The sequence below is a fragment of the Drosophila kikkawai genome, chromosome 3L (assembly GCF_030179895.1).
Source record: "Drosophila kikkawai strain 14028-0561.14 chromosome 3L, DkikHiC1v2, whole genome shotgun sequence".
NCBI lineage: Eukaryota > Metazoa > Arthropoda > Insecta > Diptera > Drosophilidae > Drosophila > Drosophila kikkawai.
In genome coordinates this window covers 6,087,294-6,114,033 of record NC_091730.1, presented here as the reverse complement: position 1 = coordinate 6,114,033, position 26,740 = coordinate 6,087,294, and the positions used below count along the sequence as shown (strand labels likewise).

General features: G+C 41.6%; 4 protein-coding genes and 1 long non-coding RNA gene across 6 annotated transcripts in view; 3 read left to right on the top strand and 2 right to left on the bottom strand.

Annotated features, from left to right (window-relative positions):
* Positions 1-26,740, top strand: part of LOC108073797 (uncharacterized) — an 87,912-nt gene that overhangs the window by 34,835 nt on the left and 26,337 nt on the right. The gene's annotated exons all lie outside the window — the stretch shown is intronic.
* LOC108073829 (peritrophin-44) lies at positions 12,709-13,810 on the top strand. The gene is made up of 2 exons (XM_017165608.2): positions 12,709-12,731; positions 12,786-13,810. The coding sequence occupies exons 1-2, from the start codon at positions 12,725-12,727 to the stop codon at positions 13,808-13,810; spliced, it is 1,032 nt and encodes a 343-aa protein (XP_017021097.1). The 5' UTR covers positions 12,709-12,724.
* On the bottom strand, positions 17,201-19,725 carry CCDC151 (Coiled-coil domain containing protein 151). Its single transcript, XM_017165574.3, has 7 exons — positions 19,650-19,725; positions 19,354-19,587; positions 18,849-19,291; positions 18,081-18,778; positions 17,763-18,015; positions 17,437-17,692; positions 17,201-17,366 (listed from the first exon to the last, which is right to left on the bottom strand). The coding sequence occupies exons 2-7, from the start codon at positions 19,421-19,423 to the stop codon at positions 17,239-17,241; spliced, it is 1,848 nt and encodes a 615-aa protein (XP_017021063.1). The 5' UTR covers positions 19,424-19,587; positions 19,650-19,725; the 3' UTR covers positions 17,201-17,238.
* Positions 19,711-21,730, bottom strand: Sprn (Spermitin). Of its 2 annotated transcripts, none has more exons than XM_070285906.1 (3): positions 21,582-21,730; positions 20,585-21,524; positions 19,711-20,526 (listed from the first exon to the last, which is right to left on the bottom strand). In XM_070285906.1, the coding sequence occupies exons 2-3, from the start codon at positions 21,504-21,506 to the stop codon at positions 19,793-19,795; spliced, it is 1,656 nt and encodes a 551-aa protein (XP_070142007.1). In that variant the 5' UTR covers positions 21,507-21,524; positions 21,582-21,730; the 3' UTR covers positions 19,711-19,792. The 2 variants fall into 2 exon arrangements, with proteins under 2 accessions (XP_070142007.1, XP_017021065.1); XM_017165576.3 differs by having other exon boundaries at positions 19,711-20,529; positions 21,582-21,729.
* Positions 21,656-22,406, top strand: LOC138928603 (uncharacterized). The gene is made up of 3 exons (XR_011445008.1): positions 21,656-21,732; positions 21,786-21,872; positions 21,981-22,406. It is a non-coding gene; the product is annotated as an uncharacterized lncRNA (long non-coding RNA).

Genomic DNA, 26,740 nt, shown 5'->3' with positions numbered 1-26,740 from the left:
TCATATTTGTTATCCTGTGTTTTCCATATTTGATGTCATCTTGGAAACATTTATGCGCCCTCAGATGGGGGGCACTTGATTTTGTTTGTGTTGACTGAATGTCATGGCCTCAACCTCAATGTCAACAGAGAGAAGTCAAAGAGGCCCACAGGCCAAATGTGTTTCTCGAATTAATTACGGTTGTCGCCGCGCCAAATTGCAATAGTATATTCGTTGGTGAAACCACGGCCTACGATGTTTCTGCAAAAACAATAGCATAACAGCCAAGGGCCACGTGCTCTAGGGCCACGTGCTCTAGATTAGCATAAGGATGTTGTAAGAGAAGAAGTTGAGAATGTATTAAATATGTATATACCCTGAGAGTTATGGATTTTGCTTGCTTATTTTTCTAGAAAATATTCCAAAAGAGAATATCCGAAAATTTGGATAAAACAAATAATCCAGATCCTAACAGAATAATCCCATTATATTTTTCAGACAGAATTCAGGATTAGTTGAAATAAAATATTAAACCGCATTCAAGCGAGTTCTCAGTGCCTAAGCTTCCACATAGAATTGCATCCTTCATCAAAGGATATTCAATACTGCGCCGGCTGACTCGTCACCACTGTATATATGCTACATTTTCAATTTCCCGCCATCGACTGTGACGTTTTTATCTGCTCGCCGACAGCAGCAGTACGTATATTTCCAGCAGATCGTATGCCATGTCCGATGCCAGCTTTCTGATGATTACTTCTGCTGAAAGGCAAACTTATGGACAGGAGTTGCAGCACAGAGGTTGCTCCACATACACACATAACACATCCTGTTGCTGGGAAATCCTGTCATTCACCTGCAGAAGCATAACTGCAGGAGAAGCAAAAAACCACAACACCTGTCCTAAAGGCAACAGGAACTACGCAGTAGTTTCTTTTTTATTCAAAACAATTATTTCTTTGGTAAACTTTGCCACTGATTTAATGGAATTTCGTAAAAAAAATTCCTGCTTACACTGGTGTGTAAATATTTACAAATTTACAAAGTAAAAGCCCTCGCAGGGCTGCCTTTTTTTTGTACTTTTTTCCTGTGACAGTGCAGACCTGTCCTGCGGCCAACTGGCTGTCAATGCGAATATTTCATATAGAAAACAACTTTTGACCCAGCGGCGCACGAGGCATCCCAATTGTTTGGCCAGGATACATACAGGTCCTCCATCCTGCCGCTCGCAGGCTTCCTTAATTAACCACTGACCACTAGTTGCTGTCCCATGTGCGCCAGCAGGGTATGAGTGTGGGCCTGGTTGAGTGTTCGCCCTTGGCGAGTACGTGCTAATGTAAGCCTCGTCCTTTTAATTACAAAATTCCACAAGGCTGGTACTCGGCCATTTCGACGCCAGCTGCAATGTCAAGTGGCTGAAATAAAAGCCTGTCAGTAGTGAGACGAGGCTTTAGATCCTCGTTTGATTCATTTAGCCAGTTACAGGACTCGTAAAACTAACGTAGCATACTTTTCAAGGCAGCAAATCCTGCAGAGAACAAAATCAAAACTACCTGTTTTGCTAAGGATTTTTATTTAATTATATTTAAATTTTATTTTTAGAAAAGCATTGGTGTTTTGTGGGTTTGAATTTAATTTTTGTAAGATAAATTTTATTTAAAGAAATTTTATATTTTATTAAACAATTCTTCTAGTACCATATATTATTATTATTATTTTTTAAATTTGATATTTTACTGGCTTACCCTGTTATTTTTTTCTGTGTTCCAAATAACTTGGCATTGTTTGTCCTGCTGACGCGCTCAGAAGTCATGTCCTGCCCAGCATCCGTTGCTGACACTCACCTCTGCTCCAGCTCACCTCGCCGCAGCTTCGACCCTCCGTAGCTTCACCTTTCCACAGCTCCACCTCTCGGCAGCTTCACCTCACCACGCAATTAGTGAAACTGCCAGTTTGGCACATTTCGACTCGACCGGCATCCTTCTTCGCACTGGCTCAAAAGGCTTTTTGCATTTAAATTGGCATCAACTCGGCCACAACAACCCGACGATACGTCCGTGATAAACCCCGATTCTGGCTGGCTGGCCGGAATACACTTAATTATGCTCCTTAATTGCCACGGCATCGAGTGTCTGCACGGGGCAGGGCGTTCGCTTGGCATTCAAATGCCGATTGACGGAACGAAAATAATTGAAATTCAAATTCGGGACTCACAATTGCGGACACGTTCAAGGCGCCGCATCATTGTGTGGAAGAAAGCCCGAAAGACTTTTCTTCTTGGCGGTTTCTCGCCTTAATTTCATGAATTTCATTTGCATTTGTGAATGCCTGCAATTTATATTGATGAAGAGTTCTTTTTAAATTGGCAAGAAATAGGGAAAAGGCGATTGAAGATCCTCAATGTAACCTGTAAAAACTTGCAACAAGATGTGCTAAATATTTTTTTAATACATAATTATGTACAAGATGAAAGGATTGTGGAACATCCTAAAAAATATATTTTACATATATTTAAAAAATATATTTTCCCTAGAGCTAATTCAACCTTAATCTATGCAAACTTATTTTCTTAATCTTTGCCTTTTTTAAACCCCTCTGCTGGTGGTTTCCCTTGTTAAGACGTAAATATACAAAACCTCGTTTCATAAATGCTTGGCCCGGGGCCTGGAATCCGGATGGTATTGTTGGCTTAACATGCAAATTGCTCTGCAAACAACCGAGTCGTTGGCAAAATTACGCATACGCAGCGTTAGCCGAACGATGGCTGATAAGAACGGTGCTTAATGTGTGCTAAGCACTTGGTAAATGCTTGCCAACTGACAGAAGCGACTTTAGCATCAGCTCGATTATCCAATTTAAAGTTTTTTACTCGAGAACTCTTTCGGAAATTGTCTGCTAATCTGCAGGATACAGGATAACTTGACTAGGATATTACGATACGAGGACATAACAATCCTTTGCTCACCCCTTTTTCGAATTCAAATTATCGTAGAATCAAAGGGATAATTAGACAAACTGAAATTCTAATTAAATTTCTATTGTCGCGCTTACATTGTGGCAATCGCATTATGCCAGTTGCATTACATAACTAAACACAAGGACGAACACCACGAGGTCCCCCCCCCCCCATTCATTATTTGATTTGAACGCGGAATCCGCTTAACGTAAACATATTCCCATGGAAATCGAAATTGAAATGGAAATGGCAGTGGCAGTGGCAGTGGCAATGGCAATGGCTTTTTAAAGGCTGCCCCATGTGACAGCGGGAAGCATTCGTGGTGCAATTTCCGCAAATTAAAAGATATCACTTACAGCAAAATAATTTTCCAAACCGCAAAAAGTTAGCCTCCAGAGGGGCGGAGAGCAATGCAAACATGACACACCCACACGATTTTTGTCCTCTGAAAATTCAACTGGCGTTTGCGATTTCGGTTTTTCCCTTTTTTTTTTTGGTTTGTTCACCGCGTTGACAGCAAATTGAATTAGAAACGCATTTTCACGAACAAAACTGACCGCTTGTATTGGGGACAAGGCTGAAGTGCTGTTAGTGGGATCTGATTTAGCGGCAAAACTATCGATTTATTACAGAGGCATCGATAAATGATCGATATGCTTTTCCGAAATACGAGAAAATTTAAATTATTTGTAAATTATTTTATGGGTCCATATTTTCTTATTTAAATCTATAATTTATATTCTTTACTAAGTAAATAAATCGATCAAAAATGACTCATCGATTGAAGGCATTTAAAATCATTTTAAGGCAGAAAATACCCCTTAGATCAAGTGAGAGTCGCATTGCTCTGATGGTAGATGCAAGAGGCTGCGGCATATATGCCGGATGTGAACAATGACAAACCGCAAAAATTCAATTTAAAGTTTGTAATTCAATGCCGAGTTCCCAAACACACACAGCCCGCGTTCCAAATGTGCGTCTGTGTGTGTATGTGGGGAAAGCCAGTTGCTAGAACATCGAACCAAGTGCCAAGGGATACGTGCATGTAATTGGAAAATATTGAACTGTGAACAAGTTTACCATCCGACGCCAAGGAATCCGGACACGGCAAATTTATTATGCCTGAGAGCAGAGTTCGGATGCAGCCAAGTCAGAAACAGTAAGCAAGGAAATGCAAAATTCATGGCTCCATTCGATAAGACTCTGGCCATTGATATCCGGCCATGAGCATAGGAATGATTGGCAGGCCGAAGGATTCCATCAATTTCATATTTACATAACAATTAGGCATTGGTATTTTCCTTTAAAACCATTTCTTTGGATAGAAATATCACATAAATGCCTTTCTTATAAAACAGGAATTTTTAAAAATATTTTTATATTAATTTAGACATTAATTTAGACAGAAATTAGTACCGAAATTCAGCTAAGAGTTATTACTAAATTATGAAAATCAAAACAAATTTATATCCCCAGTCAGAATTCAAATATTATTCTTTGTTTACATAATAACATTACACTTTTTTTGTTTTAGCTCCCAGCGGCTCTGAATTTTATGATTTAGTAGTTTGTGTGGATGCCCGGATTTCCCGCGGATTTTTATGTTTACTGTGGGACTTAGCTCAGATCCGCCACAGCAGCAAAGCAAAGTACAAAATCAGAAATCCCCTAACGACGCACACACTGAGGCAAATATGTGTGCGCACACATGCAATATTTTAGCATTTGTCATAATTACAAAGCCACGCCCGTGGGAAGCCTGTGGCGAAGGAGCCAGGAGTGAGGAGCTACCGGAGGGTAAGGGAAAAAGACCATAAAGTGAAAAGAAAATGCGCGAATTTGAAAATTTCATCTCTTTTGGGTTGGCATGGCAGCCTCAAATATGTTTTCAGCCAGCCACACCCAACGCAGCAGCGCCTTTGGTCGACAATTATTAACGTCTTACCGAAAGGGCGGCGGCACATTTATGACTGCACTTTTCACATCCGTTTCCGCATCCGTCTGTCGGCACGCCCACACAAACGTGCAGGGGCACTGAAAGAAATTGAAAGTGGTTTCAGAATGATTAGTTCGTATTTATGGGGTCAGTCAGTTAACCATTTAGGACTAAACCTTAACGGAGTTTTCCGTTTTGTAGTAGGGAAAAGTTTAACTGACCGTTAACTTGTTTCATTTTTTAACGTAAATAAAGAAGCCAGAACTATTCCTTAAATAATTGTATTATTATTTATTTTAAACTGATTTTAAAGTACTATTTTCTCCCAGTGCCGCAGCACACACTGTCAGAAATTCATTCATTTCTTTGGGGCGTAGAGCAAACAGGTCGGTGGGCGCGGTCGCTGTTTGCTGGCAACAGCGAAAGCAATTTCACTTTACATTTGTTTTACGGCATTTGCTGCCACACATCTGTGCTCCGCGAAAGAAAGGTGGTTGGGTTGGGTGGTTCGGGTGGTTTGTGGATTGTGGGCGGTGCTGCGGCGACAATATGTTTGCTGCGTTTCTTCTCCCTCTGCAACTCCCCGCCGGCTGGCTGCTCCGGTGATAAGTATTTATTATTATGCCTCTTAATGGGCGAAATGCTTTGCTTTGTGCTTTTAACCAAATGAGTTTCCCTCATTAGAGTACCTCTCTGGCTGCCACTCCGTCTGTTTTGAAGGTATTTCTACAAAGGCAGTGGAAAATTCCAAGAACAAGGATCACTTCTGAGAAGTTTAGGAATAAGATTTCCTTGCAGGATTCAATTAAGAAGGAAGTTGCAAAGGAGGAAATTAGAAAACAGAGAAATAAATGGAACCTTAAAAGCAACAAAAGAATTTTCTTGTATGAATTGTTTTCATTTCTAAATAAAAAAATACAATTAACAATATTTCTCATTTGAATTTTAAATATATAAAGAGCTATTCTTCTCCGAAATAAAATTCCCATTTAACTTAGCTGGAAGAAGTCCTCACCGCTTGCTTATTATTTTTACATCTTTACACATTTGGCTCATGGACAAAGCAGCTTGTTCTAAAAACCCTTAAATTTTAAATTAGCTTTTAGGAAAATGCAAGCACTCGAATCGCTTTGTTAATTGTTCGCATAAAAAGGAAAATGCCTTGGTATCTACATTAAAAATTTCTCAGGATACCAGAGAAACCTGCAAAAGGATGAGCCAATAAACTTGATGCGGCCCATTAACACAGTGCGTCTTTAATTATCCGTGCAGAGAATAAAATATATATATATATTCGCGTATTTATTCCGACAGCATCCTTCCAGCTGTTTTCACTTTATGCCGGCACAGATTTGCGGGATCCTGTTTCATGTTTGCATTTATGGTTTATTGTCTGCCGCATAAAGCATTTTGTTGCGGGCGCAGCAATAAACGCAACGCATATGGGCAGTTCCACAATTCACGCTTGAATTTTCGGCGCGGCGCAAAAGGATATGAGTTATATGCATTTCGGGGGAAGATTCGATTTCATCGGCCGTCCACCACCACCGTTGCCCCAGTTGGCGGCTATTAAAACGCAATATATACCGCCTTGGCCCGTCCTCAATTTATGAATAATTCAGGCGAGTTTTCCTTTGTGCTCGCTCGCTTCTCATTGCGAAAAGGCAGACCGAGCGGCTTTTCACCCGCCTCAATATGCAGATTATTAATTTACAGAGCGTGGCAACATGCGAAATTATTTTAAAATGCATCGCGATATTGAGGAAAACCCCCCGAGGGAGGGTCGTATGAAATGGCAGGGGCCGCTTTTAAAATAAGAAATTAATATCACGCCCCCAGGCAGGCAGCTGCGAAGGTCAGGGGTCAGCCTTGAAACGAGGTTAAGGTAAAAAGTCGAGTGGGTGGTTGGGATACGATGGTACGTGAGGGATTTTCCGACCCTCTCAACGTAATTTGATAGCGTTTTGTTTAGTTCATTGGGCACGAAAGAAGGCAAGTCCTTAAGGGATATTAGTTTCCTTTCACTGAATATTGCTCTATTGCTTCGAGGGAAAACAGAAAACTTGAAAAGAAAATTGCCCTCTTGGAACTACAAGAAATTAACTTTTGCTCATATGAATTTTCCTGGAAAAGGAATTCATGAAAATATAACTAAAAAACATTAAATGTAAGCCTCATTTAAGTTTTGTATTTGAAATAAATATATTTTGTCTAAACAAGTTATTCAAAATTATTAAAATAAACAAAGTTCTTCCTTTATATTTCTTTACTGAATAATAAAGAAATTATAATATCAAAAAGGATGTAAGAAGCCAAAATTCCTCGAAGAGAGCAATTAAAAAACATCAATTAATAAATCATAAGTTAAGTGTTAGAGGAGGCCCGGAAAAGCCATCAAGGTCGCCCATAAAGGTTATGGTTTTTCGTCCACTTGGGTTTCCACCCAAGGTCCACATCCAATTAAAAATTAAAACAATACTTTCGCCGAGGACAGGTCACGTTGGGATGCCGGCCGTAGTGACCGTAAACTCGCATTATTAACAAGTTGTGAGCAAATGGATTTGCGCAAAGGCCCACATCCCACCCACGTCTCCTAGTCAGCTTACCCATTTCAAAACCCGTCCGGCAATTTAGCCATCCATTCCCGGGTTTCGGGTGTCGCACGGGACGGCACGTAAACATAATTAGACGCACATTTAAAAGGTCGTTAAACGCCGCAGCAAGCAACACAACACGACCCATCTCAGGGAACCCCTTTTTCTGGGGGCCCTTCCTAGCCAGAAGCTGACCCAGGCGCCACTCGCGCGTATTTGCATCTGGCCAAAGTGCCTGCCATTGCCACTGCCCATGGCTTTGCCCTCGTCGGCGCGTGACTGGGAAAATGAAAACTGCTGGCGACACAGAAGTGGAGTGAACACACAGAGAAAATTCTATAATTGTCAAGGAATTAAAAGTCTTTTACTATTCATTATATATTCCTAAATATTTTGAAAAAAATAGATTTATAATTTATATTTTATATTTATTTTTTTTTGTAATATTTTTATATTTTTTTGAGTGCCTCAGCAACAGCGTTAACATTGGCAATAGAACATCCTTAATGTCTGCAACAGCAACAACAACACGTAAACACCATTAGCATCGTTGAGTCGTGGCACACAGCTACATCTGCCACTGGGAAGTGTGTGCTAAAGGTGCACTTCAGTGCGCTGTCAACGACTTGACATTGTTTCAAGAGCGAGAAATGCGACTTTGAAGCCTTGAAACACTCGCATTCGCCTTCGCCAGCAAATCGTAAGAGCAATGACAACATGCACTGTGTGCAAGGCAGCTCGACATTTGTCCTGTAGTTTTGAATTATGAACACGGACGCAATGCAAAACTCAGTCAAGCAAAATTTAGCATTCTTACATTTTGGGAGAGGGATGTAAGCATCAGTAGCTCCTCGGGTTAAAATCGAAATTAAATGTATTAATCTAGGCAATATTTAATGGCTGAAATGATTTTATATATTTTTATTAACGTCTTCAAGGCTTTTTAGGGAAAATTAATGGTTATAAAGATATGATTAATGGCTTTTTTATTCCTAAATAAATTTAAACAAACTCCTTAAGAGTTCAATAGCTATTAAGATGAATTATATGAGATGTTGGTAAACTGTATTACGGGGCGGATTGTGTACTTTGCTTAGATATTACGTATACGAATAGTTCTAACATATAACGTATACGACTAGTTGAACCAATAATTTTTTATTACAATTTATCAAATAAATAAAACCAAAAGTAATACTTTTCTAATACCAATTTCCTTGAAATATTATAATTTAGGGTAAACATTGACCGTAAGACATAAATATAAACAAAAACCATAACTAAAATGTAAAAAACCTAAGCCAGTCCATGTTAATCTTATTGTCTTACTCCACCACCACTCATGCTTGGACTTTGACCCAGGTAACTTATGTCTGGACTACCTCAACCTCTGCCCAGGTGCCATACCCACCTAAGTCAACACGTGGCTTCTGGCAAAGTGCCTAAACCACACCCATACCCATCGTTGTCTGCCTCCCATCAGATTCACCAGATGGGAAATGGTAGCACTTTGGTTGCCCATCTGGACCTTCAGAGAGGTACCTAGAATTTCGTGGGGATTGTGCAATAAAAATGCAACGTTTATAGCTGGTCGCTGTCGTAGCCTTGCTGTGGTTTCCCCGCAGCCACGTTCAGTCCACCTCAAGCCCCATGCCTCCATTTGCCACTCTCCAATGGAAACTGTAACACACTAACACTCCATTTATGCACAGTAGGTTTAAAATGGAAAATTTTGCTTAAAAATAAATGTTACTTAAAAGGAAAAAGGAAAAATGTAAGATAATAATTTAATTGGTAATTTGTACTATACTTTAAATGTAATTTTAATTTAAAATATTTTTAACTAAAAGTAATACAATTATAGGACTTTTTTGAGTCCTTCTTTTCAAAGTTATTCCAAGAATCCCTGTAAATATACTTTCCCTCTCCAGCTTAGAACCACTGTGTGTCCGTTAAGTCTTGACCTCTGCGAGTGGCCATTAACGCTTTTTTATCTGTTCATAAATTTTAATTTTGGCAAAATACTCCAAGTACGTGCCCGAGCCCCTCACCGCTTCCCTTTGCCTTTCAACTTGAAACGAAGCCACCATAATTCTTTGACCAGCTTTCGGAGTGGGTCCGGGCCTGGGCTCAAGTCAGGGTCCGGGTCTTCCCTTCGTGTTTGCCTGGTGTTTTCATTTTGGCCAAGAGAAATATGACTTGGTGGCTGCCTGTGGCCGTGCAGTTTTCCTTCAGCGTCTTTGAGTCGAGGACCCGTAACCTTATTTCGCCAGCGAAGCATCCTCGTCGCTGGCGGGCTTGTTTATCGTCCTTTGCATCTCATTGAGCTCGCCTGCTCCCGCCCACTTACACTTGCCTGCCTCACAAATGCTTTTCCGGTATCTCAGAAGGGGACGGTATAGGGTAGAGACTTTGCGGGTCTTGGTCCCTGTCTTGCCTTTTTCCCCGTCTTGCCTGACTCCTCCGCACTTTTCAGTTTTCCATTGCATATTTAACCTAATTAAAATGAGTTATGTGAGACAGGTGGGGAGAGCGTGTTAATCCTTGACCTGCTGACTTTGCCGGAGCTCATTTTACCAGTCGCCCAAGTGGCGCCTTGAGCTGAAGATGTTTCGCTTTGCTATCACACAAAATGTTTACCATTCGTTTTAAATGTTTTCAACGTTTTTCTTTGCCGTTTAGATATGGTCTGGTGGAGAAGTCTTGCCTGGCAATTTGAAATTGGATTTTTAAATAGAAGAAATATGGGAAAAGATGAAGTCTAGATGATGAATAAATGGTAGTGACTTTAGAGTCATTTTCCTCTTGAACAAATTGATTATTCTTAAAGCTGTCATATTCAAAATATCAATAATTAATGTTGTAATCAAAGTAGTAAGCTGTGTTTTTAGTTCAAGTATTGTTTGTGGGATATTTTAAATAAAACTTTCTTAATCAGTTATAAAAATATAAAAGTATTTGCATTCTTTATAAGGGAAAATTTCGATTGAATAAAATTTCCTTGAAAATATAAGTCACCAGGGTGTCAAAGTCACCTTCAACCATGCGGAAAAACTAGCTTAGCCACTTACAGCTACGCACTTACATCTACACACTTACAGCTCCCTACACCTTCAAGTTACCTTTACCTTTCTCTAACCTTTATCCCCTGTATGTTATCATTGCAGGTATGTTAATAGAGCCAACTCTCTCCTCAACAAGTGGATCTCCTTCTGGGCCGGACAAGGAGCAAACAATGACCAAGAGCGAAGAGCCAAACTAAACTAATGAATTTATGTACGAGGTGCAAGGTGCAAAACGCACAGGGCCGGGCAAAGGCTCTCTAACTGAAAGTACTTAAGCCCATAAAATACTCAAGCCGTGAACATGTGGGGAAAATTACAAAGAGCGAGCCGGAAAAGGCGCACAAAAATCCGGAATCCGGCACGCAAGCAGGGGAAAACCTAAGCAGAGAAAAGAAAAAAAAGATGGAGGGACAGATACTCGACAGAGTAACGAAATCCTAAGTAGTAGGCATTACACACAAAGACACTGGGAGAAAAAAGCTTGAATAGGTTATTGAAATAACCTCGGAAAAGCTAAGAAAAACTATTGATTAGATCTAGTTTTTCCCCTTATTTTTCTTAATAAATTTCCTATATTTTTAAATAAATAGTTAACCTAGATATTTTTGGTAATTAGTAATTTTTGATAGGTTCTTTTAATATCCAGTTGTCACTCTTTTTCTTCTGTGCACCCTTAAACCTCCTACAGTTTTCTGAAAAAGTCGCAGTCACACAATTTGCCATTGTGAGTTTAGGGGGCGTGTATATATATGGTAGGGAGCGAAGGTCTTACCCTTGCCCCGGGGAATAGGCAGCCAGCCACTGATTGAAAAGAAAATTACGGGCAAGTAGTTGGCCGGGTGGTCGCCAGATGGTCTCGACAACGACAACGACAGCGGGACACGGTGACGTCTGTGCTGCTGCTGCTGATGAGCAGCATAAATGTCCTGCGGAAGGGCAGGAACGAGAGGAAACGGAAGCAAGCGGCGCCGCCAGTGGGACCAGCAGCAGCCTTGTGCTCCGGAAGTGGTAAAAGCCAAGGGGGCCAGGGGGTTCTCCATGCTCAATGCTCCAAGCCATTTGCATTTAAGAGTACACATTGAGATGTCTATGCCCCTAGACAGCATCCGCTGATGGCAACTGTTTCTTTCTGCTCGAGAGAACAGGTTTCCTTTTTCACATTTACTGTGGTTTTGACAATTCTTCACTCTTAGCTCACATTTTTTACATATATCAAAATCATTATATAAACTAGTTAAATCGATTTTAAATTGAATTCTGAAATTTGTAAAAATATTATTTAATTTTCTATATATTTTCGTGTCTTTAACCTCATTTTATCCCACTGTACTGCCAGTGGAGCTGGCTAAAAGGGGCTTAAAAGGCGTGGAGCACGTTGTGGATATTAAGCATGTCCTTAAGCATAAAATGTCAATAAGTGCACCCAATCGATGCTAAGCAGTTTACATTGCGACAAGCTACTAAGGCACCGTCTTGCCACTTTCCAGTGCCCTCCTGCCTGCCAATATCCTTCGATTTTGAACAGGAACTTTGCTAACAATGCAAAGAACTCGGAAGAGCACAATCACACACACATACTTATACATGCTTGAAGCTTATCTTTATGCAGTCGTCTCATATTTTCCGATAAACGTATTTGAAAAGGCGAATTTTCGCTAAAATTGCACGGGTATCAAATTGAGCTGAGGAATAAGTGGATGATCAGTGCAGCTTTAAAGGTGAAATTTATATATTTTCAAATTATTAAAGCTTAAAGCTTAATTATTATATTAACTGAGCTAAGTGGTTTCTTTTATACTTTTTTTGGATTTAAATTAATTAGAAAAGTGTCATAAGTTTACTACATTGAACTAATATTAATTATTAATTGCTATGAAACTGATGTATTGGGTAATTTAACCATTTTATTACCTCTGTATCACCCTTTTATCAAGTATTTTTAGAGGGTTTACCCAATACATTTCATAAAAGACCTCTATTTTCGTCTATCGATACTGTCTTATCCGCATGTCACTCACTTCCGAACATTTCTAATTTCGTTGTAAAAACAAAGAAACACTTTTCTTATCAGCTTGTTGTGGTATCTACAAACACAACACAAGTCTGTCAGGCCTCTCAACTTAAATATAGCCTAGAGTTGGCCAACGAATTCAGTTCGTTAAGTTCCGGAAGAGCTGACGGTCTGACCGAGAAAATGAGAGGTACTAAAAGCCGAGTCAGATATGTGCTGGAAGACTAAAGATAGCTCACCGTAGTTCCGCAATGTCACATCCACTTGGTCTTTTTACTGGCCTACTTAACCAGATGCCAGGCTTACTCGTTGGAGGAGAAGTGCCGACTCTTGGCTGGAAAGGACTATATAGGAGATCCCAGCGACTGCCAGGGCTGGGCTTATTGCCAGGACAACAGGCTCATCCATCGAAGTAGCTGCACGGAGGGCAAGCTGTACAATTTCAGAGATGGAACCTGCAAGAATGCCATGGAGACAAAGTGTTATTCCAACCTGGATGAGATCTGTTCCACCCTGCAGCCGGGTGACTATGCTGCCGATCCGGCCAATTGCCAGCGATTCGTCAGCTGTGAGGCCAGAGAGTATGCCTCCGGTGGTGACTGTGGCGAGGATCAGGTGTTCAGCAACAAGCTGCAAACCTGTGTGGCAGAGGTCGCCGGCTGCCCGCAGAACAACATCTGCTCCCACATGAAAGACGGCTTGCTTATGGCGGATCCCCAGACCTGCAACAAGTACTACAAATGTCACAATGGTTTTGCCACCGCGTTGAATTGCTCCGCTGGTCGGTACTTCAACAGAATCACAGGTCACTGCCAGTCCTGGTTGCCGGAACACTGCTCCAAGGATGACGAAACGGTGCCTATTACGCCGCCTTCCAAGGATTCACATATCTGCTCCAAGTACTATCAGGCGGATAGATCTGGAGAGCAGCGCTTTTCGGATCTTATGACCTGCTTTGGTTACTACACCTGCACCTCTCAGTTCGACGTGGGCGAGTGGAACAGCTGTCCCTGGGGCACTCACTTTCTGTGGTGGAGCGAAAGCTGCGGTTCGCCAGAGGGCATTAGCTGCTCCTACAATCGCTGTGGGAACATGAACCGGCTGATGGTGGCCACCATTAACACGGGCTGCCGGGAGTACACCGTCTGCCGGGATTATCGCTCCACGAAATCGGAAAAGTGCCCCGAGGATTATCCGTACTTTGACGAGCTTACTGGTCAGTGTAGCCGGAAATTTCCCAATCACAGGGTGTGCTATATGGATGGTTGAGGGATCATCGAAGTAGGGTTTCCTGGGAGCTTGAGTTTTACTAATCTTACAATATAAGACATTTTTTAAAGCCTCTGCTGAAATGTTTTTTAATATTTACATAAATGTTATTTTATGTTAAAAGTAATTGATTAGTTTTCTAATGATATCTAATTATGATAAGTGCCTGAACAACTCAAAACTCGTCTCCTACAAGAGACATATTTTGGTTGAAGTCTCCCTGTCCTGCCAGAAAATCAAATGAATCAACGAAAAATTCAAATATTCGCTGCTCTTGGGGACTGCTGTCTTTATGAAATACCCTTGAGGGGGTGGGTGGCGCAGTAAACGGCCTTAAAGTGGGTTGGTTGGCATGGCTGCAGGGCACACCAGTCAGCCCAATGACGAGGCACAACAATACGTCGCGTCATTGAATTATTATGATTGACTTTTATTACACGGAATCGCAATTTATTTTACTTAACAACAGGCTGCCATCCATGGAGCCACCGAGTGCGGTTAAAAGTAGCGAAAATTTGAATGAAAAGTTGTAAAGAAATTACGTTATTTATCATTTGCCGAGTGGCGGCGACCCAACGACAGGGGACGAGAAAGAGAGGACCCGAGACGTGGCCCAAACCGTTTCCGTATCCGCTCATTTATTTGCCGTACTGTCAAGCGCACACACTCGTACACAGGCAGAAAATATTAAAAATATAAATATGTTATAAATATTATTTAAAAATCTAAAAAAACCAAACCGAGTATCTTTATTCTAAGACCATTTAAGTTTCGCTTTAGATATTATAAATAAAATATTTAATCCTATGAATTTTCATTGAACATTTTCTCTTTGTTTTCCCATATATTGAGGCCCTTTCCCTCTTAGTTTGTGCACAGTTAAAAAGTTTTCCGCGACGCCAGCAGAAATTCAAATTTATTGTTTGCGGTTGCCAGGCGGAGCCAATGGCCACGCCCACCTTTAGTCGATGGGCTTAAAATTAGTAGCGTCGTCTTGCTGCGAATCGATGGGCGTTTGATTAACGGTCGCGCCGAGAGATTGAATCGCTTAATTGCCTTAAAAGTGGGTGTGGCTGGAGGGAGAGGGGGTTGGAAAGCCGCGAAGGCACAGGCCTGAGCAGGGGGAATTAATGGCAGGATAAAAGTCGTGACTATCCTATTACACACGATGTAGCGGGCTCAAGGCAGTAAGACGTTTTGGTTCTGCCATCACTTACCTTTAATTAGCTAATTCCCTTTAAGGTCTTGGGGCCCCCTCAATTGTGGTTCGGGGATTACCCGATGGCGCACTCCGGGGATTAGAGTTTAGTAATTGCTGTAGAGGACTTTTCGGCTTTTGTGCCCTTACAAGTAGAAAGGCAAAAGAAAGTTGTCCCGCGGAAAGTTTCTGTGGAAAAAAGGAGGAAGTAAAGCGGCCAAGAAAAGTAATAGGGATATATTTATGTTATCTTTCAGCTAACTCTGCACTTATATTTATCAGCTTAGCCAGGAAATTCACTTCACTTTGATGGGAGGATTTATAGTGGCTATAAAGTAGGTGTTACTTTGGAAACAGTCCTCCCACTTATGCAATTTTATTATTAATTTAAATTACACATAATCCTGGTTTTCATCAAACTAGCTTACATGTTTATTACATTTTTTAGAACCACAATTAAAATTAATCATAATTAATATGTGACATTTTTATTCATGCATCTTTTGTACATAAAAATAAACCATATTAAATCTCATTAACGTTAAGCCCTCAGCTCAGACTGGCTGGTTTTTAATCAATTTCCATAGAAATGCCTTTGTTGCAGGCTTTTCGTTCTTCGTCATTTTCCCCATTTAAAAAATAATTCAGACTCATTTAAGGATGAATATTATGCTGCAGTCGGGAAAGGACAAAGGCTGGCGGGGCCAAGCAGTGCAATTCAATGGGAGCTTGCACCATCAACCGCAGGCTGCGACATTCCAGTGTTAAGCGCTTTCTTTGGATGGCAGTGAAAACCGCACAAAGCCAAGCCACCCAAGTTACCCTCGATTCCGGCCGGGTTTACTCAATGCAGTCAGGGCCAATGCCACTGCCACTGGTACTCCTTCGCTTCTTTTGCTCCTGGCTCCTGGCTATGCTTTTGTTTTTCCAACTGGTTGACTGCGGCCACCTTCTCCTTCGGAGAGAGAGAGTTGCCATTGAAAGTGGTTCTCCTTGCCTTGGCTGGGGTTGTTTGTATGCGTCTGCTGTGGTTTATGTCCTCGTTGTTGACATTTAGTTGACACACACAACACGGATCCCTCGGATGCCCCTCGTCCCGGCCAACAGGACTTCCGGCAACACAGCAGAGTCGAGGTCCTGGCAATGGATCATCGGCGCCTTTGTTTACACATCGCCACCGAAGCTGGCAGCAGTCCTCGTCCTCCTGATTGTTCCTCGTCAGCTGGTGCTCTCTCATTGTTGCTAACTAGAAAGGCTAGAGCCGAGTCCGTTCTTGCCCATCAGAATGTCCTTCGGTCTACAGTGGTTGAAGCTGTCGAATTCTTTGTAATAATATTTTGTATGAATTTTAAAGAAATTTTTGCCACAAGAAATAAATCGCAATTTTCGCTTTTGTTTACCCGGAGAAACTAGAAGTTTCTTGGCAATAAAAACTAAAAACTCAAGGACTCTAGGAACCTTTTTCCACTTCCTTTTTTTGGCCTAAAAAAAATCACTGATTTCGGCTACTGTCTTTAAGTTGGTGTAAACAATTTTTGAAAGGTTATTTTTGCTTGCCACAGACGCGATCCGCACTTTGTTCCGCTTTGCACTTCATTTGCCAGCCCATCCTCCCAGTTGATTCTTCTCCTGCTAGTCGTCATAGTCCTCATAGTCATCCTTCTTGGGGCAGTAAATTCTGTTTACCAGCTCGACTGTCGTTGTCTTTGCAGTGGATGCATCGGTGGGACAGCTATTTGTTATGTCGTTTGACTGAAGCTGCTGACATTTATCCAGCAGCCGAAGGAATATGCAGAGGAAGCCTCGCCTTAGATATTAAATCGCCTCTAGGCAATAAGAGACTGCAGTGCAGTTTTTGTTAGATATTTCAGCCTTGAAAATATATAGTGACAGAGAGGAAGTAGTATTGGATTTCATGGAAGCTCCATTAATTATTTAAAATTTGTCCAAGACTTGTTAAGGCTAAGAGCAGCTCTAAATGCATTTCCTCAGGGAAGAAATCTGCCTTAAAGAGCTATTTAAAATTTATTTAAAATTTATAGAGGGACTAAAAACGAAAGAACAAACCTCAGAGATAAAAAAGGTATAAAACCTTTTTAATCTGTTATTTGCATAAAGTTTTTAAAGTTTATTTATAATTATGTTTTTAGTTATTCCACCAAGCATTACAACTATGAATCTTTTGATGCTTTAATCCAAGAGGCATCATCTGCTCCCTCTAGCTTCTCGTTTACTTTCTCCTTCCTCCGGGAGCAGGTCTAAATGGTTTTCGCCTGGACTTGGAGTCAACAATAAGTACAGATTGTCGCTTGAGGAAGTTACGTGAGGGCACTTCGTTATCGTCGTCCGTGGTGGCCACTGTGGGGAGGCAATGATTTTAGAATAACCAAGGGCTTGGCACGAACTGGGACTGGTATCAATCTCTTACCCGCCGCCGGCGCCTGTTCCGGTGAGGATGAGGAGGTGCCCGCTGCCCGCTGAGCTCGTCCGGCAAAGAGATTGTAATAACACATGGGCATCGGTTGGGGCTTCTCGCCCTCGGGCGCAGATGGGGACTTGGGCTGCTCCGATTTGTACATCTCCTCCTCCTCCTCGTCGACAATGTCCAGCTTGGGTATCTCAAATGGTGGCACATCCTCGGTCTTGCTCAGCTCCTGACAGCGCTTAATCTTTAATTTGAGTATCTACAGGAGAAGGAGGAAGAAGGAATTTTTCTGTAGAGAATATTTAATAATTGGATAAGCAGAACTTCACCTCAATCATGTCCTCATCTACAGCAGTGTGGGCCAGGAAATTGGGCAGTTCGGCCACGCTCACATGGAGCTTTCTCTCGGGTATCTCGATATTGCTCTCATCCACTTCCTGGACTTTGAAGATAATCTCGCAAATGCGTTCTTTCAGATACTTTAGCACACCCATTGATTTGTCCGCCTCATCGGTGTCCAGCTTGCGGTCCTGCTCCTTGGCTGTAATGCTGTTCTTGATTTGCTCGATGACCTCCTGGTTGCTATATACATTTATAGTTTACAAATTAAATTAAATTAAATATTTTATAAATATTTTTATACTAACACTTCACTCTCCTTGACATCGGAGAACTTGGAGGCCTCCAGTTCGCTGGTCAGAGCCTCGCGTTCTGCCTCCAGATTGGCCTTCTCTGCCTCGGCTGCCTTTCTTAAATAATTCAAACGGGCAGCAGACTCCTTTTGGGCACTGAAACGCTCGAAGACCTCAAAAGGCGAGGTGGCGCCAGAGGCCTCCATCAACTGCTTGAACAGCGACTCCATATCGCTGGTCACACTCTCCAGCTGAGAAGCCGGCTCCTCCTCGCCATTCTCCGTCTTGGCCGTGTGCTGCCCGTCACCGGAACTGGAACCCACGCTGTCCTGATGGATCAACGTCTTGGTTTCCGCAAAGAGTTTGCGTCCTATACGCTCTAATTCCAGCTTGCGGGCCTCCACTTGTTTCCGGAAGTCGAGAGCCTGTCGCTCGCGTGTCTTCTGTGAAAGATTGGCCTGCTGCTCCTGCCTTTGCAGGATTACTTTGGCAGCATCCCGCATCTCCACAGCCTCATTGTGGACCTGCTGCAGCCTTTCGACCTCTGCTTTTTGGTCGCTAAGCGATGCCTCCAGTTCCCGCAGACTCCGCTCGAAGCGCTCGGCATCCGTCATGAGGGATGCCTCAATGGATCGGTACTTCTTGCGAATGTGCTCCGCCTCCATCCACTGGACATTGGTGCGGTGGATCTCGTTCTCAAGTTGACAAACGAGCTGTTTGGGGTTTTTTTTTAAAGAATTATAAGATTACTTATTTAAATACCTATTTATTACAATATCCCACCTTCCTATTGGCATCCTCCTCCAGAGTTTCTGGTGGCTTCTCGCCCAAATTCTGGTTTTGGGCCTCCTTGTTGGCCAGCAAACCACGATATTTCTCCACCAGCTTGGTAAAGTGTTGCTGCCGGCTTTTGAAGCGATGCCGCAGCAGATCCATTTGCTTTCGGCTCTCGGTGATCTTGAGATCGGTGAGGAAGATGGCATCGTCAGCATTTTTGGCTCCAACAGGATACGTAGCCTTGCCCACAATTAGGGTGGGCGTGCAACTCTGCGCCCGGCGTTGCTCACCACCCGACTCCTTGATAACCAAAGGGCGCTGGACGGGATTGCGGAGGCGACTTGCCTTTACAGTCAGCTCCTTGATGTCCTTTTTCAGGGTGCCGATAGTGTCGCAATTAATGCGGTTTTGTTTCTGCCACTCGGCTGCATTGGCAGTCTTTTGGCCCTCTGAAAGTGATGGAACTTTAATGAAACAAACACTTGACTTGGGTTGATTCAAGGACACTCACCTGCCAACAAAATGCGCTTTTTAATCTCATTTATTTGTCGGTTTAACTCGTTCAGCTTGTCGGATTCCATGGCTTCATCTGTGTGCTGTTTGCTTTGAATAAGCGTTTAAAGGATATTTCTCCTGTGCTTTTGTCCTTTGTTAAATCGATGTGGAAGTTGCTGTGGCAACGATTAAATCAACAGTGGGGAAAGAGATTGGTTGCTAGCTTTTTCTTAGGGAAATTAATATGAATCTATGCAAATTAACAAGGAAGTATAAATAAGGATTTTAATCTAAAATTTTATATTTATATACCCACTAGAAATACCTCTCAAAATTTATCCAAAACTCAATTATATGTAACTATATCGTCGCCTTTCGCTAAAATTTGAAATATTTTTAATAATTACAAAATATAATCAAAGCTTACAATAATTTGTGGCTAATCAGAAATCAATTTAAAATCGCGGCAAATTAAGAAAACGAGCCTTTATAACCAGATTTCGCACCCTGGCAACGAACTCGGCCGCATGACTAGGCTCCTGGAAGGTGCACACAAAGTGCTCCGGAGTCCCCTCCGAACAGAAGGCATAATTGAAATTAAACCAGCCGCAGCTATTCGTCCTGTTGGCCTTGTAACCAATGTGCCAATTGCCATCGATGCGGGTGTAAACGAGCAGGAAACTAGAGTCCTTCTCGTGGAGTAAGATGTAGTACAGGCCATGGCGTTCCAAGATCTTGATGTCACCCGAGTAAGGATGTTTGTTGGGGCCTGGTAAGTTACCCGCCTGTTGTACGCTGCTGAAACGGAACAGTGTTACAGGCTTGCTGAATAGAATCCTGCCGCTGCTCTCGATGTCCTGCCGATCGGCCATCGGATGGTGTATATTCATGATTTCACGGGAATAGTTATTAGTTACGCTCAAGTTGGTCTTGATGCCGGAGTCCTCGCTATCGCAACTACCACTGGAATCCCAATCTGGGGCATTTCTGGACCATCCATCGCTGGCATCTAGCTTGTAAAATAATCGTATTCTCTCAGGATTTACGAGAGGATTTCGTTGAACAGGTTCTCCGCCGGCCAAGGCATTTTCTGAAAGTTCCCCATGATGGTTTTGAAAAATGTTTTGCTTGAATATCTTTGAGTAGGTCAAGGTGCCTTTGCTTCTTTCCAACTGCTTTGGTTGGGTTTCTTCTGTGAATTTTTAGTTAATATAGAAAGAGCTCTAATGATTCTTGTGTCTACTTACCCTGGCTCAATTCCTTTAATTTTTTGAATAGATTTATGCACAGAATTAGACTCTTCAAAGCCCTGCAAGTTTGCTGTTTAATCTCCTCATTGTGCTGGATCTTTTTCCACTCTCTGTCGCCAAAACAGTGCCCCACACTAGGCCTCCATATGGGTTTGAGACCAATCAAGGAGTTAATGAAACCAATACCACGACTTGGCAGAGGTTTTGACGTTGGTTCCTCGATCCGTATGGGTTCTTGGACAATGGTGATAGGTGATATAGGTTCCTCAATCACTGGTATTGTTACTAATGGTTCTGGAGTGTTTTCCACGCCTGAAGATTCTTCCATCTCGGGTGCTTGGGATACTTCGAGATTCGTAAGATTAATATCCTCAAATTCGAAGGAAAGTGCATCTTTGATTTCTGCCACTTCTATTTCTTCTTCAATTTTGTGAAAACTTATTTCTTCTTCTTGTGAAGGACAAGTTTCCATTGTCTCTAATACCTCCATTTCCAATACTTTTGTCTCTTCAACGGTTGCCAAGTTTAGCTCTTTTAAGTGTCCAGCTTCTTCCCGGGCGCAGTACATCTCAAGTTCCGGAATAAAGTAAGGGACTGGGCATGCATCATCTTCGGCCACACGTTCCAACTGGGAAGATGATTCAAACCCAAGGAAATTCCTTACCTTGCCTTGTTCCCTTAACCTCCCCATGATATCCATGTGGGTCATAAGGGATTTCAATGGAACGTCGGGCAGGCTATAGTCCGCTTCATAGGATTCTTGCAAGATGGATGCCGTGCAGCGCTCGACATCTGATTTTTGGGTCTGAACATCGACCGAAATGGGCTTGACTTTGGGGACATTTGATGGTAAGACCTCCCTAGTAGGGGCCTCGCTTTGCCCAACCACATTGTATCCATCCACATGGCTGTCCAACATTGTCTAAGCGGGATGTGACTATCGAAAAAAAACCGAACTTTAAATAGACCGAGATTTTGTACCAAAATGACTTACCGATTTACTGAGTGTTGAGTCGATTTGAAGGTTACACCAAAGTGTTTAGATTATGACAGGTTTTTCTTAGATATCTAGGTTTTCAGGACAATGACAATGTGTCTTCCGGCCCTTGTATTTTCTGTCAAAGCTGAAACTGTCTCCGGAACACGTACGTCCATCTATTGTAATCGTATCTTTTCATTAGCCTCACTCGCAGGTCAGTTTTCTAGAGATGAAAATGTATCTGGGAAATGCTTCCGCTCATTGTCCGGCCCCTGCGTCTAATTACAATTTGCTTTCTGTCCAACGGTGCGTATGCGTAATCATAGAGACGGGAAAAGGAAGCTGAAGGATGGGCTGTAGGGGGAATGGGAATCAAATTACATTGACAACAACTTTTCGCTGGCTTTTCAATAGACTAGAGAAATGAGAGCTAGAAAACAAAAAGCACCTGAAGGCCAAAACAAAACATTTGCCCGGTTTTGCGTTGTTGTTTTCCAAGTGAGATGAGTATACCAAATGTACGTATACATATATATATATGGAAGACCGCTGGAGCCCTAGCCCCTAGCCCCGCAGCTAAACAAATACGCGAGGGACCAGGACCAGGACCAGCCCAGGCAAAGCAAATAGCGAAGCAAAAATATTTGAATCTGAAATATGCATAAAATGTGGGAAAACGAATTCAAAGCACTGCGAAATAAATAAATAGCGAATGCAAACAAAATGGGAACAGAAAGCGGAAAACAAAAAAAAAGAGGAGAAAAAAAACAACCAAGAAAACTTCCCATCTCGAAAAGTAAAACAATCAAAATTTGCGCACCATTAAATTTTGTATTGTACTCGTTCCATCGCACTTCCCCCCGGGTTTTGCAATTTTCATTCTCATTTTCCTCGTACTCTTCCATATGTCCCTGTGAGTGTGTGTGTGGGTTTGTGTGTCCCAAATCGACTTTCTCCTCAATGTTCAAAGTCTTGATTTCCGCAACTCAATTTTATCCCACCAAATTCTTAGATTTTTTCCCCCATTTTCCCCAGCTGCAGTCTCTGGAATCCTTGTGAATATTCGGTTGACATTTATATATTTGCAAAACCGATCAAAGCGCCGAGACAGCGAAATGTCAGTTATGATTGCTACACAAATTGGCCTTGATTTATGACTTTGTTTTCACAGAATCCAACTAGAGTCTGTGTTTTTACAAAATCCAGCTAAAGTCGCATTGATACGGATCACAAATCGTCGACGAAACTGGATTATGCTATTTGCTCTTGGTAGCCTTAAAATGTCCCCATTTTTAATTAGTTTTCTGTAAATGGCAAACACATATAATTATTTGTTATTTATTTATTTGCTTTATTGCTGCGGCTTGGCGCAATCATAAATTAGCATTTGTTGAATATTAATTAGGGGAAAATGCAAATGTGCAAATATATAGTAATAATTTGTAGTTTTACTTTGTGAAAAACGTGATGTTTTGGTTTAATTTAATAATTTAATAAATCTACAAACAAAGAATTTAAGAAATCTATAATCAGAGAGTTTAATGAACCTGACTAATGTTAAATAAATAATAAATAAATTGAAATTAATGAAAATGAATATTACATATTTCTTGTAATTAAATCAGCTATCAAAAAATCCGTCTTCCTTAAGTTTACAAATATTTTAAATTTCATACAATAACAACTAACCTTTTTTAATGCATTTTCTGAATAGAGATGCAAGTTTCTTATTATAAAATAATTAAGTAGACTGAAATTCATAAGGTTAATTAAAACTAAAGCCAAACTTTAACCAGAATACCTAGTTTAAGCCCTATTAATTTTCCAGTTAGCCACAACGAATATATATTACAACCATGAGGATTACATTACATGGTAATTTGCAGAGACAACTGAAATATTTAGCTCTTGGTAACTCAACCCCTCGGGTCCTTGAGTTATCTTTCATCTTTGAAGTGTGCAAGGCAACCTGGTCGAAAGGTAGTACCAGACCTGGCCCAGGTGTGATATTCTGCAGCTGCCAGGACAGGCTTCGAGCCCATTAAAACTAATTACTCATAATCATTTTGGCTACTGCTTGACTGCCTCCAGGACACAGCCTCCCATCTCCATGGCCATGGCTCCTGGCGAGCGACAGTCCCAGCTGCCACATATACACATTGAAATTAATTAAAATTAAAATGAAAGTGGAAATGGAAATGGAAACGGAGAAGCGGATGGGAATGGGGATGTAGCAATGGAAATGGAAATGGAGCCCCGCGATGCTGCACATGTGGCAGCAGGCTCAAGTCCTGGTTGATTTCCATGAAAACGACTCAACCGCAGATGATGGGGAAATTAGTGGCCGGGGAAAGAGCAAAAAGGAGATGAGTCAAATGTACAAAGTCAAGTGCGCGGCGACCGATGAAAAATCTCTGCGAAATTAATTAAATTCTGTAATTTAAGCTCAGCCCGGGCCCGGGCGGCCTGCAACTGGGTCCTGGTTGGGGTTTTGGGGGGGTGAGCTTTTATCATGATTATGTTGTGTCACTTGGCAGCACATCTGCCTGCCTCCCGCAGGATCCTTGTACCTGGGTTCAGTGACCTTTCGTCCTGACATTTACTCTGCTCATGCAGGGCTATGCAGGCCAGGCCAATGTAGGCACTGGACACTGAGGAAAGTTTAAAAAGATAGTTGAAACATAAAAAAAAAACTAATATTATATTTATAAATTAATTTTCAAAATTAAACAAACTATTTTTATGATATTTTTAATTATTACTTTTTATAAGAGAAATATTTTTTCAAAAGCCCTTTTTTAAAGTTTTTTTTCTTAGTGCTTATATTTGTTTTGTGAATTGAAGTGTGTGTGTGTGTGTGTGTGTGTGTGAGGAGGTCCTGCAGGCAGAGCCTTCATGTTGCCGCCGTTCGCCAGATGGCGCCACCTTTGCAGGGCTGTCAAGCGCAACGCAGCGCAAAATTATTCTAATTAGAGTTCCCCAACCCTAGCCCCCATCTACCGCCCTTCCATGATATCCCTTACAGTGCCTTTGAAAAGTTATTCAGTTAGACAGGGGAACGGGACAAAAACCCCTGTCTGTGTGTATGTTTCTAATTTGGCTGTTTTATTCTATATCTTTTTTTCGCTCTAAGCACTTTAGTTTACCAGTAGTTACACTCCCTTCAAAGAGCTAATGTGTGTGTGGATAAGAGCTTTGCGGGGAAAAAAGTAATCAGATGTGTGGGTTAATATACGTTTAAGTTTTCTGGATATTCTTGTGGCCTTAAAAAGTTGCCCAACGTAGTTTTCCGTCTTTTTTTTATGTACAGAAAAGTTTAATATTAAAGTTTAGTGGGATATAACTTCCAAACCTACTAACATGGTTTTGATTTCTGTTTATCTTCTTTTATTTTTTTAATTTTAAAAGAACTTAGTAAATAAATAAGGGCAACACAATAAATTCTTAAGTTAGCTACATTCATCAGCCCATACTTTTGCCTTTTTTTTTCTTCTAAAATTAATGCTACAACATTTTAATAAAATATGAAATTATTTGCAAGGGCGCCAGACCTGCACCATCTGCTCAGCTAAAATTGCGATCCAATAATTCGTCACGTGGACCAACAGCTGAATAAAACATGGTTTCTTCCCGGGTCTTGACAAAATGAAATTTTTAAATGTGATGGCAAGCGGAATTTATGTAGTAATCTCACGGCACGGAGACATATTCCCGTGCCCAGGACTTGTGTAAATGATTTATCCTAAGCCGCATAACAAAGGCGGTGAGAGCACTTCCTGTGTGCGTGATCCTGCAACCTCATCCTCCTCCTCCTCCATAATTCACCCAGCAAGCAGCGAGGAGTGGCAACATGTGCTTAATAGTTTAACGCTTCGTGTGCCACTTAGCTGGGCCATGAATGCCTATTCTGGCAAGGAGTCACATCTCTCCCTTTCCGCTACTCATGGTGGTAATGTTGCCCTGCTGCAAGAGGAGCTGATGGGTGCAGTCTGTCAGCAGGAACCCATCCTTTGGCGCACTCATTTTTCGTTCCAGGCGTTAGCAGATCCATCTCAGTTACAAATCCGCGACGGTGATGCCCATGCCCGCCGCCGTTTTGTTCCATTTCGCAAACCAAGCCAATCTGCTCTCGTTGCGCTCCATGAAGGTGGGAAGGACTCCGGGCAGAGTCCTGGTTTCCGTGCCCATCTGGCATCGCGTGTCGCATGATGTATGACATTTTTGCGCCTCATAAACACCTGTCCTCTAGCCCAGATAATAACAAACACTCACACTAAAGAAAGGGAATCGAAAATTGTAAAGAAAATAAATTGTGATACAAAAAAGAAGCTCTAACAAAGGGACAGAGTTCTTAATGTTGTGCCTCTAGCGCAGTCTTTATTTTTTAATATTTACAACATAAAAGGAAACTAACTTCAGAAGCCGAAATTTGTATACCCTTGCAGTTTGCCATAGGATCTAGCAAAGTATCAAAAATCGATACAAATTTATATAATCATATGCTCTTATTTAAATCCTCAATTTCTGCCAGTGCAGCTGTTCCACCTGCCTGCTCTTGCTCTTTTTTGTTTTTGTGCATCGTCCAGACAGCCCCCTTTTGCAGGGGGTGGGCTCTACTATTTGAGGCCCGGGGAGGTGCCATGTTGTTTGTTTTTGTTTGCCTTGACGAAATTGGCACGACTGGCGGCTGGCGGCTGGCGGGGCGGGACTGGAACTGGGATGAGGATGATGCCGCCGTGTTGACTGTTTGACTATTTGCTCGTTTACGTTAACAGTGAGCTGACTTATTTTCCTCGGCGTTGCAATTCAAATATGCCGGGAGTTCCTTTACCCACAGCCGGTTGATTGCACGATCCAAGTCAATTGACCTTTGGCATTTGTCGGGGTTTTGTTTGGAAATTCCCCCATTGTTTGCCAGTTGGATGAAATTATTTAGCTTGGAAAAATAGTTTCTGTTGATAATTAATTCCAATCAATTTTATTTAACAAAAGATTAAACAGAGCCACTGTGCCGCTGTGTTTATAAAAACTACCAGAATTAAGGCATTTTTTTCGGTAATCCGATTGCTCAGTTCCATGTGTATTTTCTGATATATAAATAAATATATATATAAAAAATTGTTGATGTTTGTTTGATGCTGACCCGCAGATGTGTCTGCCAAAGAAACATGATA

Coding starts and splice junctions, on each gene's coding strand:
- CCDC151 (XM_017165574.3), bottom strand. CDS start 19,423: ATGGAATCCGACAAGCTGAACGAGTTAAACCGACAAATAAATGAGATT. Junction 18,779..18,848: donor AGGAGGATGCCAATAGGAAG/GTGGGATATTGT, acceptor AACCCCAAACAG/CTCGTTTGTCAACTTGAGAA. Junction 17,367..17,436: donor GGAACAGGCGCCGGCGGCGG/GTAAGAGATTGA, acceptor GCCTCCCCACAG/TGGCCACCACGGACGACGAT.
- Sprn (XM_017165576.3), bottom strand. CDS start 21,506: ATGTTGGACAGCCATGTGGATGGATACAATGTGGTTGGGCAAAGCGAG. Junction 20,530..20,584: donor ATTAAAGGAATTGAGCCAGG/GTAAGTAGACAC, acceptor AAAAATTCACAG/AAGAAACCCAACCAAAGCAG.